Source organism: Triplophysa rosa, linkage group LG3 (assembly GCF_024868665.1).
Source record: "Triplophysa rosa linkage group LG3, Trosa_1v2, whole genome shotgun sequence".
NCBI lineage: Eukaryota > Metazoa > Chordata > Actinopteri > Cypriniformes > Nemacheilidae > Triplophysa > Triplophysa rosa.
The window spans coordinates 4005704-4022986 of NC_079892.1; the positions used below are offsets into that span (position 1 = coordinate 4005704).

The window sequence follows — 17283 nt, forward strand, 5'->3', positions numbered from 1 at the left end:
GGGACTGCCGGGATGTCCCAGATGTGGATGCTGAGATGGGCTGTATTATTCATAGGGTTGCAATCAACACAAGCAGGTTAGCTATAAAAAAGAAAACTATTTTACTTTTTTCTTATTTAAAACCTTTTATGTATTAAATAACTAAATATTATATCTCTGTATCTCTGACTATAGACTACATGTCTGATTTTGGTGCTATGGAAAATCCTACGGATGTTGAGTGGCAAACAACAGGTATTTATTGTTTTAATAAAATTATAACATTTTAAATGTAAGTTACTATACAATAAACAAACATCTATATATGTTTAAATAAATCTTTTACGTTCGATTTATGGGCAACACTTTGATTGTAAAACAAATAATGGTGGAAACAGTGACAAAACATTTTAAAAGGTGGATGAATGAGGGATTTTTGTTGTTTAGCAGATAATTCTCAGATTAGACTATGCCAAAATATTACCAGGTTCATTACATGTCTATCAGGAGTAAAGACGCATTTCATTTGAGCAACAGATAAATGGGGTGCATACCTTTCTACTTGTGTATGTGCAACAAAAATAACCTACAACGCCTTGGTCTTTTATTTTTCAGTGTTTCCTACACCGACTGTGATGGTAACCACAGGTATTGTCCTTTACGTAACTGAATATCTTTTCAAATGCTGTGTTTAATAAAAATGACCAAACTTACAAACGTTTTATTTACTAATACTACAGAACACCTAAAGGTGAAGTGCACAACTTCTTCTGTTTAAATAAATTCTCCCAATCTCAACTAGATAAGCTCCATCGTGCTAAAAACATTGATGTTTGCAATACTTTGATGCTAAATAGCGGCAAATAAATTACATGCTTCACCAAGCTTTATAGTGCATTTTGTTCACTAAAAATATATTACAAGTTAAATATGAAAAAAAACTCTCTCTTGATTCAGCAAATCCGATTTATGGTCATCCATCCACAATCTGCAGCACATGGGGAAATTTCCACTTAAAGACATTTGACGGTCATTTCTTTCAAATGGCTGACACGTGTAACTATGTTCTGGCCGTGATGTGCTACACCTCTGCTAGTGATTTTAACATCCAGATGCAAAGAAAGATCGTAAATGGCTCAGTCACCTTTAAATCAGTCACAATACAGATGGAGGGGACCGTCATCAAACTAAGTGATGGAAACATTATCATGGACGAGCAAGTGTGAGTTTTTACATCTGATCACAACAGTTGAACAATTCTATACAATGGGGTCCAAAAAACACATATTAAAGATTCTGTACTGTTTAAAGTTCATTAATGGGGCCAATTTTGTACAATGACCAAGTAAACTTCTTTGTCACATTTTCATCATCGAGAAGTTTTTTTGAACATTGTAAAAAGTGCATGGCACTAAAGGGAAAAGAACGCAAAATTCTGAAATGAATTTACATTTTTTAATTCCACTTTTCACTCATCTTGCAAGCTGATAATATAATTTGAAAGAAAGAATGCAATTTTTCTTCTCACTCTCACTATATTGGACCCCATAGTATACACTCATATGAATAACTCTACAGAGATTAGTAGTCAATCAGTGTGATTTTTTGTAATGCCTCAGGTTACTTTTACTTTGAAAATTTCAGGTTATCTATTCCAACCTACATGAACGGAATAAAATTTGAGGGAAGCTCATCAAGTGTAAAGATCTCTAACAAACATGGAGTCACTGTCTTTTGGGAAGAAGAGCAGTCTCTACTGGTATGACTGTGTTTTTTTACCGTCTCTCTTTTTACATACTGTGATGGAACTGCTTTAATGACATTAATGAATTTATCATAAAATGTAATGACATCGCTGATATTATGATGTTCTCCAGATTGAACTTCCAGAGAAATACCAAGGTCAGACCTGCGGACTTTGTGGAAACTTCAACGGCAACACGGCTGATGATATTAGTAACGGTAAATCTACTTTTTGATATAATCACCTCACTGTCCAATTCTAATTCATAAGTTTCTAAAATAATACTCTAGATATTAAATTATAGGATTGAAAATGTCTTAATTCTTCTCAGGTCTGGCCTAATGGAAGGTGTACACAGCTGAATCCTGTCATGACATCACACTTCCCCAAATGAATGAGTGTGAAAACCAGGTATAACAAGACCAAATCCATCGTGTTAATAGTAACACAAATTTCGAGGCTGCATGTTTTTCAAAAACAATTTTCAGTAAATATGTTCAATGCACACTGGTATCTTTGATAGAGTCGGTTAAAATGACTTATTTGATCCTCCAGGCACACATCTGTCAGCAGTATCTCAGCGGTTCAGGGTTCGACGACTGTCGCCGTGTGCTGGACATGAGTTCGTTTGAGAAAGTTTGCTCAGACGATCTGTGTCAATGTCACGGCAACCAGGAGTGCGTCTGCAACACGCTCACAGAAATATCACGACAGTGCGCACACGCTGGTGGCAAGCCGGGGACATGGAGAACAGACCAACTCTGTCGTGAGTATGATTTAACAATTTTCAGGTTCAATTTGCGTATTATTGTCATGAACTAAAAAGTTGTTTTTGACCGCATTTGTTTATATTATGAAAATGAAGTCTCTATACAAGTAGTAGTATACAAAACAGTTTCACCGAGTCGCTAAATAGTGTTAACATAGTTCACTTTTATGTTTTGTTGAGCAGCAAAGAAATGTCCACTGAACATGGAATACATGGAGTGTGGCGGTCCGTGCAAAAACACCTGCTCAGATCCAGATGGAAGCCTGTTGTGTACAGATCACTGTGTAGATGGCTGTTTCTGCCCTGACGGTAAGAATCTGGGCTTTGAAAATCTACCAAAAGATGTTCTCATAAACATTTACAGTACACCAACTAGGCAGATTTATGCACTTTAGCCTTAACACTTTATTTTCTTCCCAAAACATAGTAAAACATTATTTTGCCTTCTCTTTTGACAGGCATGGTGGAAGACGACATTGGCAATAGTGGTTGCGTTCATATTAGCGATTGTCCATGTGTGCACGAGGGCACATTATACCAGACAGGAGAGTCATACGAACAGGCATGTAAATCATGGTAAGTCAGTAACACACACATGTCTACGTCAAATGTTGATTATACAGTGATAACATTGTTGGTGTATTGTGACAGCGTGTGTGCTGCTGGATACTGGACTTGTACGGATCTAGAATGTCCTGGAATCTGTTCTGTTGTGGGAGGCTCTCACATCACCACATATGATGGAAAAAGCTTCAGCTTTAATGGCAACTGTGACTACATCCTTACTAAGGTCTGCGACTGTCAATACAACAAATGCACATCGGCTATTACTAAATACTGACTGAAATCACAATTTTTCCTTTGTTGTTTATTTCAGCACTCTAATGACAGCGATATTGCCGTTATCGGAAATCTGGCAACGTGTGATTTGATGCGAACAGGCACATGTCTAAATTCCGTTACCCTTGTCATCTCCGGGAATACTGTAAATATTTTTCCGAATCTTTAATCATTTTGAAATTCTTGATTTTTAAGTATGTTACTAAAATACATTTAAAACTAAATTATGTAATACTCTGAAATATGTATTACTCTGTGTACTCTTGCACATTTTTGTTTAAATATATTAAAGTATACCAAAAATGCCATTTTTCATAATGTTTGGCCCCTGAAAAACGCAATAAGCATATTCTGGCACCAGCTTTAAACATCTGATTATGTAAAAGCAACATCCTCCAAGTATAATTTTTATTTAAAAAGTTTTTTTTTTACAGGTTAGCATTTCCTCCAGTGGGACTGTCACACTAAATGAAAACACTCGATATGGTCTTCCAGTTTTCACAGGTGGGTTGTCAAACCGTACAGTGTAAACATGATCAGCATTAACATGCATGGTTAAGAATGTTGAGAAGTATTGCGCGTTACCTGCTTATTTCTTTGTCACAGAGAATGTAGTCATCTTCCAGCCCACCTCGTCCTTTATCATCGCTGATATGAAGGGTCTTCGCCTAGAGATCCAACTGACTCCAATCATGCAGTTGTACATTGTAGCCAATGCTACAGAGAAAGGCAAATTAAGTGGTGAGTTTATTATTATAATTAAATGAGTTATTCATTAAATGAATAATTACGTGCTTGTAAAATCAATACAGATGTGCCAAAGTTAACTGGACATCATTTAGAGTGCAATCATATTTTTGGTTTGATTACTGAATATTGTAATATTGTCTCTACTTTAATTCCTATACTGTTTTATTCAGGTCTGTGTGGGAACTATAACGATATCCAAAAAGATGATTTCAAAATACAATCGGGCATCATAGAGGGAACCCCAACAACCTTTGTCAACTTTTGGAAGAAAAACCCATTCAGTTGTCCAGACATTGATAACGCATTAGACAACCCCTGCAGTCTGAGCATGGACACAGGTAAAAAACTGACAAACAAAAAATGTTGCATTTGTTTCTCGACATTAGAAGTAAATGACCCATTCATCCAAACGTAACAAACAATTCTTCTTTCAGGGAAACTCGCCAGAGACTGGTGCTCAAGTCTCACAAACCCAAATGGAACCTTCTCCTCGTGTCATTCAGAAATATGTCCTGAGACTTATTATCAAGTGAGTCCCTTTGCCCAAGACGAAAAACTTTCAAATTGTAGAACTGCACACATCTTCAGTTCTGGTTTCTCTGCAGAGATGCGTTCATGACACCTGTAAGTGTGCTGATATCGGGAAGTGTATGTGTGCGGCGCTCTCCTCCTACGCCCACGCCTGTGCCGCGAGAGGGGTCGTTCTCCAGAGCTGGCTGGATTCATACCCCTGCGGTACGAATTTAAGTTAAATGTTAGGTTGAACGTCTAATTTCTCAAGATTCCTTTGTTGAAAGAGCATTCCTTTTCTGTCTCTGTACAGACAAAGTATCTGAGTGTTCAAACAACATGAAGTATTCCTACAGCGTGACCAGTTGTGGCAACACCTGTCGTTCTCTCAGCGGGAAGGATTACTCTTGCAAAGCATCATTCACACCTGTAGAAGGCTGTGTTTGTCCTGAGGGCACCTATCTCAATGATGCAGGCATCTGCGTGCACGCCGACCAGTGCCCTTGTTACCATGACAACCAGGTCATAGACCCATCGGGAACAATAAACAGAGATGGTTTCAAATGGTAAAGTCAGAACTTCAACGTATTGTTAACGCATGCAATATTATCAAAAACCCTTTAGTAAGTTCTGATGGTGGATTTTCACTATTTTGTCATTTTACAGCACCTGCACTCTTGGCAAATTACACTGCTCCAGTCACAAAGGTGAGCTCTAACCACCTCCTCTAATACACATCTAGACAAAATCATGTTTTAGACTAATCATACATGTACCTGTTCTGTTGTTAGACTGTGCGGCTCCAATGGTCTTCTTCAACTGCTCTAATGAACCTGGACAAAAAGGCACAGAGTGTCAGAGAACGTGTCAGAACCAAGACCCAAACAAATGTGTGAGTTTATAGTTTAGTGGATGGATGAATAGGTTGGTAGTTTGGCGGACGGATAGATAAATAGATGGATGGGTGAGTGAGTGAATGAATAGACGAATGGGTTGGTAGTTGGAGAATGTATGAATGGGAATACATGGACAGTGCATAAATAAATTCTATAATAACTCTTGTGGAAAAGTTGATTAATTATACATTTCTTGGCTTGTTTTGGCTATAGGTGAGCACAGGGTGTGTATCAGGGTGTATGTGCCCAGATGGTTTTCTGGCTGATGGTGAAGGTGGCTGTGTGGGGAAGAAAAACTGCCAGTGTGCCCACAATGGAGTCAACTACTCACCTGGGGAGCAGGTTCAGCAAGACTGTAACACCTGGTAAACCAAAACCTATTATTTATACTTCTCTAAACACTTGAAATTAATTTTGTAAGAAAATATCAATTGTATTTATGTATACATCTCTTTAAAAAAAAAAACTCAAATGAATTTGACATACTACATTTGGTTACTATATGATCACTATATGATCGATTTGTGTAACTGAATAGTATTGAGGACCCCACTGTTATTCCAAAAAAGCTCAAAATAGCAACAACAAACAATAAATGCTTGTCCAGAACTGTTGGTATACTTTGGATGTAAAATAACTAGAACAGGTGTTCAGTATCATCATACGCTGCATGTCATGTTCTTTATTGGTAACGTGTTTATATTTCAGCACATGCAAAGATGGGATGTGGAATTGTACAGAAAAAGAATGTTACGGCACCTGTACCATCTATGGGGAAGGGCATTTTAGGACTTTTGATGGCAAAAGATATTCTTTCTACGGAGCTTGTGAATACATCTTGGCACAGGTATTGTTTTATCTTTACTGTATTTACACTTGAAAATGTTCAACATTAAAGCTGTTCAAAACTAGAACATTGTTGATTTTAAGGAAAGTGTTCTTCTGTTGCCTTGATAGTGTAAGTAAACAAAGCATCTGTTTCAAATAGCTCGGAAACAAACAAGAATAAATACATAAAAGAAATATGTTTTTCTGTAATAAACAAAAATGTGTTTACTATAGTACACGTACAAACAGAAAATGCTAAGCTGTTGTTCATTGTTAAATGTGTTCCATTGTTTACTTACTGTAAACTCATCCAAATGAATGCCTTGAGCTGAGACAACCTCTGCATGAAAAACTATATGTAATTCCTTAGAGAATTGTACAATTGTAAGTAAACTCCATGTAAACACTGCTCAACACACAGTTGTGTCACTTGTTCCTTCCTGGTAATGTGCAGACGCCAAGATCAATTTTACAATTGTGAACAAGTGGAAAAGCTGCATAGTGTAAATGTTTAATTTCAATTTGACCCCTATAGGATTACTGTGATACGCAGAGTAGTAGCTCCTTCCGCCTTGTTACGGAAAACATCCCGTGTGGCACCACCAACTCCATTTGCTCCAAATCCATCAATCTCTTTTTTGGGGTAAGGTTGTTTCACATCTTTAACAAAGCCCTGTTAAAGCATCTAAACATGCAAAATGAATCAATAAAGCAATGTGATCAATCACTAATTCCACTGACTACTATACTGTAGAGATACAAGGTAATCTTATCTGAGGATGGGGTCAAAGTTGTTGAAGGCAATGGAACCGAATACAGATATCAAATCTATTCTGCTGGGATATACACTGTCATAGAGGTCGAACAGCTTTTAAACTTAATCTGGGACGGCAAAACAAGTCTGATGCTCCAACTTCATCCAAATTTACAGGTATGCGTAACCACTACATAGACACACATATCCACCCTTAACCCTTTCTTCACCCACTCACCTAAATGTTCATATGATCTCTATGCAGGGCAAGGTTTGTGGACTGTGTGGAAACTTTGACGGTAACGCAAATAACGACTTTGTGAAGCACGATGGAGAAGAGGTCACAGATGCAGTGGTGTTTGGAAATAGCTGGAAAGTGACTTCCGGCTGCCCAGAAGTGAACAGCTTGATGAATCCTTGTGAGAAAAACCCACACCGGAGTGCCTGGGCCATCAAACAGTGCAGCATCATTACAAGCAACGTCTTCAAAGATTGCCATTCACTAGTAAGTAACTTTTTTAACATTTAACCTTTTTTAAACAAGGTCCTGCCAAGATTAAGGTTTTTAACCCAAGGGTACTACGGTAATGGTTCTGTATCACTGAAAATGTCTGTATTTCTTGTCTCTAGGTGGACTCTGCCCCATACTATGATGCCTGTGTGAGGGACACCTGTGCTTGTGACACTGGAGGGGACTGTGATTGTTTCTGTACCGCAGTTTCAGCTTACGCTGCTGAGTGCCGGAAAAGGGGAGCTTGTGTGGCATGGCGTCGCCAAGATGTTTGCCGTACGTCCAGGCCCTTGTTCAGATCATAAACTAAAAATGATATAACATACAGAGATAAGACATGATTAAGTAATTTGATACCTACTATAAATATTGTCATTGTGCTGACTGAAATGATTAATCTTGCAGCTTTATTCTGTGACTACTACAATGCTCCTGGAGAATGTGTGTGGCACTATAAACCCTGTAGCTCGAACTGCATGAAAACTTGCAAAAACACAGAAGGAAAATGCTCCAGAAATGCTGATCAAATACCTCCCCTTGAAGGTAAGAAAAACTAAAATAAGCAAAACATTCAATTTTTTAAGAGCAACACAGTGTGAAAGCACATTACACATGTTTTGGTTTCTATAGCTAGTAAAAGTAAAGCTTTCTTTTATGATCTTAGGATGTTTTCCTCAGTGCCCTCCAGGGACACCATACTTGAGGGAGGAGACGAAGGAGTGTGTTCCAGAGGAAATATGTAAATCTTGTTTTTATGATGGGAAGTTATATCCTCCTGGGTCGGAAATTTACAACATTCCTGATGGAAACAGTGTATGCTTAAGGGCTGTGTGTGGACAAAATGGAGAAATTAACAGAGACATAATAGTGTGCAAAACAACACCCACAACAACAGAGACGCCTACGACCACTTCTACCACAACTACTGAAACACCACCATCCACAACAACAACTACAGCAGCACCTACAACAACAACAACTATAACACCACCGTCCACAACAACAGAGACGCCTACAACTACGTCTACCACTACTACAGTAACACCTAGTACAACACCTTACACCAGTTACTGTAAGTGGTCAGACTGGATTGACAGCAACACACCAAGCACGGAACCCAAAGGTTTTGAAACTGAATCCATCAGTGCATTGTGGAATTCAAGAAAAATTACCTGTCAGAGTCCTGAAGAGATTGAATGTAGGGCAGTAGAATATCCAGAAAAGTCCTTGGAAGATTTGAAACAAAGAGTAAGCTGCAATACATCTTTTGGACTGTCATGTTCAAATGAAGAAAATGCAGATCGTATTCCACCTCTTTGTTATAATTATAGAATTCGTGTAAAATGTTGCGAAAACACTTTTAGTACAACCCTCTCCACTGAAACAATCCCAAGTACATCAACGCCAACACCTACAACCACAACAACTACTGTAACATCACCACCCACAACAACAGAGACACCTATAACCACTTCTACATCAACTACTGTAATACCACCCACAACAACAGAGACATCTATAACCTCAACTACTGTTGTAACACCACCACCCACAACAACAGAGACACCTACAATCACAACTACTACTGTAACACCACCACCCACAACAACGGAGACACCTATAACCTCAACTACTATTGTAACACCACCCACAACAACAGAAACACCTATAACCACAACAACTTCGACCACAACTACTGTAATGCCACCCACAACAACAGAGACGCCTATAACCTCAACTACTATTGTAACACCACCCACAACAACAGAGACACCTATAACCACAACAACTTCGACCACAACTACTGTAATACCACCCACAACAACAGAGACGCCTACAACTACGTCTACCACTACTACAGTAACACCTAGTACAACACCTTACACCAGTTACTGTAAGTGGTCAGACTGGATTGACAGCAACACACCAAGCACGGAACCCAAAGGTTTTGAAACTGAATCCATCAGTGCATTGTGGAATTCAAGAAAAATTACCTGTCAGAGTCCTGAAGAGATTGAATGTAGGGCAGTAGAATATCCAGAAAAGTCCTTGGAAGATTTGAAACAAAGAGTAAGCTGCAATACATCTTTTGGACTGTCATGTTCAAATGAAGAAAATGCAGATCGTATTCCACCTCTTTGTTATAATTATAGAATTCGTGTAAAATGTTGCGAAAACACTTTTAGTACAACCCTCTCCACTGAAACAATCCCAAGTACATCAACGCCAACACCTACAACCACAACAACTACTGTAACACCACCACCCACAACAACAGAGACACCTATAACCACTTCTACATCAACTACTGTAATACCACCCACAACAACAGAGACACCTATAACCTCAACTACTATTGTAACACCACCACCCACAACAACAGAGACACCAACTATCACAGCAACTACTACTGTAACACCACCACCCACAACAACAGAGACACCTATAACCTCAACTACTATTGTAACACCACCACCCACAACAACAGAGACACCAACTATCACAGCAACTACTGTAACACCACCCATAACAACCACTGCTACCAAAACAACTGTAACACCACGCCAAACAACAAAGACACCTACGACCCAGTTTCCTGTATATACAGAGTCAACAACGACCATAAAAAATACCCCACCACCTCAAGTTCATTGTTGCATGTACTCAAATGAAACATACCCAGCTGGTAAGAGTCACTTTTCTATACTCCATTACAATGCTTATAAATTTGCATTGTCATTACAGATGTTTTGTGATGGAACAGAATGTTTAATCTGTGTACATTTACATGTTATCTTGACTTGGCATTCAGTTATACTTCACTCACTGACATGATGTTAACATTTTCTGATATCTTTAATTAATCTTGTACAATATTTGTTTGTAATTACAGAGTCTATCATCTACAATAAAACAGACAAAGCGGGTTGGTGCTTCATTACTTACTGCAACTCCTCATGTAAAATTCAGCAATGGACTCAACCGTGCCCCACACCCTCACCCCCCACCACACCCCCTTCACCAGACTGTAAAAACGTCAACCGGAAGGTATTTTACATTCATGAGTTTCCCAGAATCTTTAATCCAAAGTAATTTACATTGCATTTAAACTTGGGGCATGCCCCAGGAAAGCCCGTCCAATCCTGCTCCTGGAGAACCACTCTCCTGCAGTTTAACTCCAACTGTAGTCAAACTCACCAGTTTGTAAATTGTAAAAACAATCAATCTAACCTTGATTAGCTGGATAAAGTTTAGTTCGAGTTGGAAAATCTGCAGGATATTGGCACTTCAGAAGCAGGATTGGACATCCCTGAACTACGGGAACATATATTGGTTGTAAAATCTTAAATTGCAATACAATAAATACTAAATTACCAAAGAATTAGTGGATTACTTGTAGTACACCAAACATGAGAACCTGCAATAAATATTTGTATCTCTTATTTTATTTGATCTAGAATGGAGAATCCTGGACAGAAAAATGTAGTAACAATATCTGCAATAATGGTAAAGTTCTCTCAAAACCTATACAGTGTGACCAGGCCAATCATTCAAAATGTGCCAATGGACTAAAACCAGAGCTGGTGTATTATAACAACGGCTGCTGTGCCAAATATGAATGTCCATGTGAGTTTAAAGCATGCAAACATTATACTATTATTAATCTTAATCCTCCTAAAACCCTTGTAATCTGGTGTAACTGGTGTAATTTTGTTTGACAGGTAAATGCAGTGGCTGGGGTGACCCTCATTATAAAACCTTTGATGGAAAATACTACGCTTTCCAAGGAAACTGTACCTATGTGTTGGTCAAAGAAATCATCCCAAAATACAATATCAGTGTCCACGTTAAAAACTACTACTGTGATGTTCAAAGAAATCTGGCCTGCCCCGAGTATGTGACGGTATATTACAAATCCTATGAGGTCAAGATGACAAGCAACACTAAAGAAGTCCAGGTATGTATAAAGACTGATGGAAGGGATTATTCACAAACATTCACGCGCTAAGCATTTAAAATATTAGAAACGCCTTAAGAAATATAGCATTCAGTGTTTCTCAAGTGGCTGTAGGACCTAAAAACTCAAATTCAGTAGAGAAACATTTACAAACAAACACTAAATGTCTGTAATATCTTTGGACATTTTGTTCAAGTTTTACATTTACTTTTATGCATTTGGCAGATGCTTTTATCCAAAGCGACTCACATCGCATCTAGTGTATACATGTCTTTTATCAGTTTGTGTGTTCCCTGGGATCGAATCCATGACCTTTGCGTTGCTAGCACAATGCTTTACCAAGTGAGCTACAGGAACTATAATAAACATTTTGTTTGGTGTAGAGTTACTTCCAACTGATATCCAATCTTTTAGCAAAATCAGTTGAGAAACATGATTCTCAAACACGTCTTGTTTACTACAGGTCTATGTTAATGATGAGAAGAAAATACTTACATTCATAAATGAAGCCTTCACCATCACCACATCCGGCATGGCAGTGGTTCTGAACATCTCTGAAATCCAAGCACAAATTTTAGTAAATCATCAAGGCTTTGAGGTGAAACTTCCATTTTCCTACTTCCATGGTAACACAGAGGGACACTGTGGTGAGTAAAGATAAGAGATACACAATACATAGTGATAAACAGATTTTTTTTACCACCAGACCATGTTTGGAAAGCAAAGTTAGCATCTGTCAATGTTGTTGTTACAAGCATACATAAAGAAACAAAAAATGCCACAATTTTTCGTTTTTGGTACAAAGTGAATATTAGTCCTTTACATGCTATTTCATTACACTGTTAACCTAGACATGTTTGGGTTCACGGTAAAAGCATGAAAATGTTCCAGATATGTCCAGCATTTCATTTAGCATCACTTTTGTTGACAATTTCAGGCGTTTGTGACAACAATACTGCAAATGACTGCAGACTTCCTAATGGAACGATTCACCAATCATGTGAAGACATGGCAAGACTTTGGATGGTACCACCAGGTTGCAGTACCCCACCACCTCCACCACCAGGTCCAACTCCAGCTCCCAACTGCGGAAAAATATGTGATGTCATCAAAAGCGAGTAAGAAAATGTGTTTGATTCAGATCTAAATGTTTGTTTTAGCTCTTATGCAGTGTTAAACTGAAACAGGAAGTGATTCGGGACCAGTGTTGTTTATGTCTTACAAAATGCTCTATACAAGCTGAATGCTTTTTCTTTACTTTTAAGATCAATATGGGCCAAACAAGGCATCACTGTTTTGTTCTTTGTTCGCAGTTTATTCAAACGCTGTCATCAGAGTGTTCCTTATGAAAGTTATTATGAAGCGTGCAAATATGATGTGTGCCACATGAGCAACGAATCAATTGCCTGCACGAGTCTGGAGGCCTACGCTCAGATGTGTGGTCAGGCGTCTGTCTGTGTCGACTGGAGAAATTCAGCTGATCTTAAAGGACTGTGTGGTAAGATGGCACAATGAATCAACCATAACGTTATTTCGTATATGTTTAGAGAACCATAAATGTTTTCACTGTTATTGCTTTTTACCACAGCATACAAATGCCCCAGTCACAAAGAATTCAAAGCTTGTGGGCCTAAGACAGACAAAACCTGCAGTGCATTGTAAGTCTACACTGCATCAATAACACTCCATATCTACCATATTACAATTTTTAAGTGTAACACTGAATGCTCAGAAAACTTAATCACCATCCATTTTTAACTCACAACTAGGTACAATAATAAAATTGTGGAGCAACCATGCCAAAATGCAGATTGTCTTCCAACATTTATGGAAGGTTGTTTCTGTCCTGATGACACATATCTGGTTAGTTCAATGACAGATGAATGCACATCTTACTGCGGTAAGAACTTTGACTTCTTTTCTGCACTCTGTTAGATCAATGCAACCTGAAGTCCTTTGTTTATATTTTTGTTGGGTTTTAATCCCTCTTTATAGACTGCATTGGCTCTGATGGATTACCTAAACAGGTATGTCTCTATAACTACTAAACTACTGTCTGACCTTAATCATCTAACATTTTGTTTCCATCATTGTGTAAAGAATTCACATCACAATTAATAACTTTTTCTGTAGCCCGGGTCTATGTGGATTTCAGACTGTACCGTACATACCTGCTCCAATGAGACTTTTGGTATTGTGCAAAAACCTGTTGAGTGTCCTGCTGTTAAATCCTGTGCTAATGAGTACAAAATAGCTATTGAAAACTGCTGCCCAACCTGCGGTAAGTAAAAAAAATGTTATACCGTAATACATTTATGCAGTTTTACATTATGCAGAAGCTGAACTGTAAACAATTAATGAATTAGTATCATTCTGAGCTGATTTCAAACAAATACCCAATAATAATCTAAAACGACTCCATGGCCACTCCCCATAAACAGTTTGTGATATCGAGGCGTGCCTTATGAAGAAATGTGATGTGGGATATGAGCTGGCAGCAAGTAAAACCGAGGACAGCTGCTGCCCACACTGTGGTAAGTCGCAGATTTCAATCAAAATTGTTCAATCAACATTTTGAATCAAAATGTTCAAGTAACACTATATATCACATCATCGGGACAACACAATTAACAAGCAAACAAAACACAACCACCAAGAGATGGGTCGAAATTATTTTTAGTTATGCCACAAATGTACTATATTCATCTTAGCTTTTATTGAACCCCTAACAATCCTTTGAAGAAACATAACATTTTGTGTTGTACTGCAATTTGGTAAATTAAAATTAAAATAAATTACTATTATTATTATTATTATTCGATGGACTAATACACAAATTCTACATTTATTTTTCTATCAGTGCCCAAAGATGTTTGTGTGTACAACAACACTGAGTACCAGGTAAGTAAACCTCTGGCTTTATTGTATTTATTTACGTAAATAAAGTAAAATGAAGAAAAGCCCTATACAGCATGAAAAAGTTAACTTAAAAGCCGTTTCAAAAGTTTACAAGTCATGTGAATTTAAATGATATTAAACTGACTCGAAAAATCTAGTTGTATTTCTCACAACTAATAAAATTAAGTTTTATCAGATTTTTTATGCCAGTTTAAAGTCCCTGTGAACCGAACGTAGAAATCGCTTTTACTTCCGTATTCAGATGCATTTCTGAGTGAAACGGAATTTTGAAGAGAAAAAAATAGTGGGCGTGCTTTGTTTGTTCACGGCGATTTGATTGGATGTATAAAAATAGCTATTGCATTTTGAAATGTAACTGACAGCAGACTGACAGTTGAAGGGGGGGAGTTAACGGATGCTCCGCCCAAGCCGTCTAACATGTGTCAATTAAAATGGATAGTCACTAAAGAACTTAAGCGCATTATCAGATTTTAACTGAAGATTATGAGGGCTGACCCACATTGGTAAGCTATTTACTATATAAACGCTGCAATATTTCATGAAAAAATAGGAATTGTAATTTTTAATTTCACTGGGACTTTAAATTCACATAACTTGTAAAGCCAATGTGATTTAACATAACAATTTAAGGCGGCTTTTGAACTAAAGTTTTTAAGTGATTTTACATTCTAGTATTTAAACAGAGCGACCGACAAGTTTTTACTGACTTTCACTGTCCTTTCGTCTAGCCTGGGGTCAAAATCCCCACAGATCCTTGCACTAAATGTACGTGTGAAATGGATATAGATCCACAAACTAAGCTACATTCTGTACTTTGTGCTAGTGTGTCCTGTTCAACTTGCGATGAGGTAACAATTCCAATTTATGTTTGTTGTGATAAAAAAACACATGAATAGTTTTAGATAGATTAAACGTTATCAGGTCATGTATTTGAAAATGTACAGCTGTAAACATGGCATTAGATTTAAAACTATTATCTTGCTTATGCCTTCCAAGGGCTTTGAAAGGGTGACGGTGGAAGGAGAGTGTTGTGGAATATGTATGCCAACAGGCTGCATTTATGATGCACCAGACAACACCAGAACAATTCTTAAGGTGCGCTTTCAGAAATGTCTTCAAATTTCTTCACGTCCTCACATGTACTTCAAATTGTCATGTAATCTGTTTTTAAACTATTTAGGAAGGAGACGTGTACAAGGACAAATGTGAAAGCGTTTCCTGCCGTCAAATTAATGGCAGCTTTGTGATAGAGAAGACCATAACAAGCTGCCCTGCCTTCGAGTCGGATGACTGTGTCCCTGTGAGTAAATATGACATACAGTATAAGACATACATGTCCTGTTTGTATTCATTTCTTAAAAGAAAAGTGTATAATTTGATTAAATGCTTCTAAGCCTTTAGGGCTTTCAAAACATTGTTGTTGTGAATATGAGGTGGGACTACCTGTTATGTTATTTACAGTGGGCGGTAGTTCACTCGAAACCATTCAAAATTCTTGTAGTTGCATTTGGTGTCACTGGTGGTGGTACATAAATGACAACTCACCTTAGAGTATAAAAATGTCGGAATAATGTATGAGCACGCTTCTATTTACATCCTTGCAGGGAACCGAGACACTTGACGCAGATGGATGTTGCAAGACATGTAAGATGAGATCGGTTTCCTTTTACAAGACATACCTTGATGTCTATAAACAGTAATTTTAATAAGAAAAAAAATGTCATTTAAAAGTTATATTATGCACTTTATCACAAGTCAATCACGAACTTACATGTCTCTAACATCTCAGGTCAGCCTAAGAACTGTGTTCGTGCGAAGAACACCACCCACGTCCGTGTAAAAGACTGCATCTCCATCGAGCCTATAGAAGTGACGTCTTGCAGTGGCCACTGTGGCACCCAGTCAATGTAAGAACATATTTACACCTGTTTAATGATAAACAAAGTTCTCATGAGTTCTCAAATAAACATCTTAGTACATATTTATTAGAACTTATGGCTTTAAAAACAATACAACTTTAATGCCAATAACTGTTTGTAGCACCAGGGAGTAGTAACACATTGGGGATATTCCTGTTATACCAGGATCCACTAAAAAAGAAAGTTTAAACTTACCTGACTGGTGTTTATTCTTGGAAACCTGCACAGGTATTCAGTGGAGGCGAACAAAATGATGCACAGCTGTTCTTGCTGCCGAGAGTTGAAAACCAACATTAAGAAGCTGACGTTGAGGTGTCCCGACAACAGTGAGATCTCTCACGACTACGTCTACATAGAGAGCTGCATCTGCAAACCAACAGAGTGTGAAGACAAGATGACCTCCGGATAAAAGATCAAGGTCACTATTTGACCATCAGAGCATAAATGATAAAAATTACTTTGGTGAAAGTTTGCACTGTCTGTACTGTTCATCCTGCTGTTTATAACATAATCGTGTTGCCCTCTCCCCAATGGAACTCTAGGGAGCTAAAGGGTATTTTGAGAATTGCATTTCCTTTTCTGCTTTATCCTGTATGGTATTACAAAATATAATGGTATACTGTATGTTTTCCTAAATTAATGATGTAATAAATAAAGCAAATTAAACTGCAGTCTTCTTGAGGGATTCTTCACTTCAGAAAACTTTTCTTTACCTATAATGAATTTTTAAATAAAGCAAAAAAGCAATCTGTCTAGTTTTAAACTCTTTCATTACTTTTATCCAATGTTTAAAAATGACAAAAGGTCAAATTGACCATCATTTCACTCATTTCAGCTTTGTTTTTAATATAATACATTTGAACTTTTTCCACAATAAATTTAAAAAAAAAATCCCTGTCACTGCTA

The 17283-nt window shown here is 37.7% G+C and overlaps 1 protein-coding gene across 1 annotated transcript; it reads left to right on the forward strand.

Moving 5' to 3' along the window:
* The first annotated feature begins 1856 nt into the window (after positions 1 to 1856).
* LOC130551536 (mucin-2-like) lies at positions 1857 to 17060 on the forward strand. The gene is made up of 41 exons (XM_057329213.1): positions 1857 to 1941; positions 2055 to 2134; positions 2279 to 2489; positions 2676 to 2801; positions 2951 to 3068; positions 3144 to 3282; positions 3370 to 3477; positions 3767 to 3836; positions 3939 to 4073; positions 4253 to 4420; positions 4517 to 4611; positions 4688 to 4817; positions 4906 to 5158; positions 5259 to 5299; positions 5384 to 5484; positions 5702 to 5853; positions 6197 to 6335; positions 6852 to 6959; positions 7071 to 7247; positions 7336 to 7575; positions 7701 to 7857; positions 7987 to 8124; positions 8246 to 10267; positions 10475 to 10629; positions 11040 to 11208; positions 11304 to 11539; positions 12003 to 12186; positions 12477 to 12657; positions 12853 to 13037; positions 13128 to 13197; positions 13309 to 13439; positions 13535 to 13566; positions 13673 to 13820; positions 13981 to 14073; positions 14400 to 14440; positions 15187 to 15306; positions 15455 to 15553; positions 15639 to 15758; positions 16063 to 16102; positions 16248 to 16365; positions 16606 to 17060. The coding sequence occupies exons 2-41, from the start codon at positions 2114 to 2116 to the stop codon at positions 16784 to 16786; spliced, it is 7152 nt and encodes a 2383-aa protein (XP_057185196.1). The 5' UTR covers positions 1857 to 1941; positions 2055 to 2113; the 3' UTR covers positions 16787 to 17060.
* The last annotated feature ends 223 nt before the right edge of the window (positions 17061 to 17283 follow it).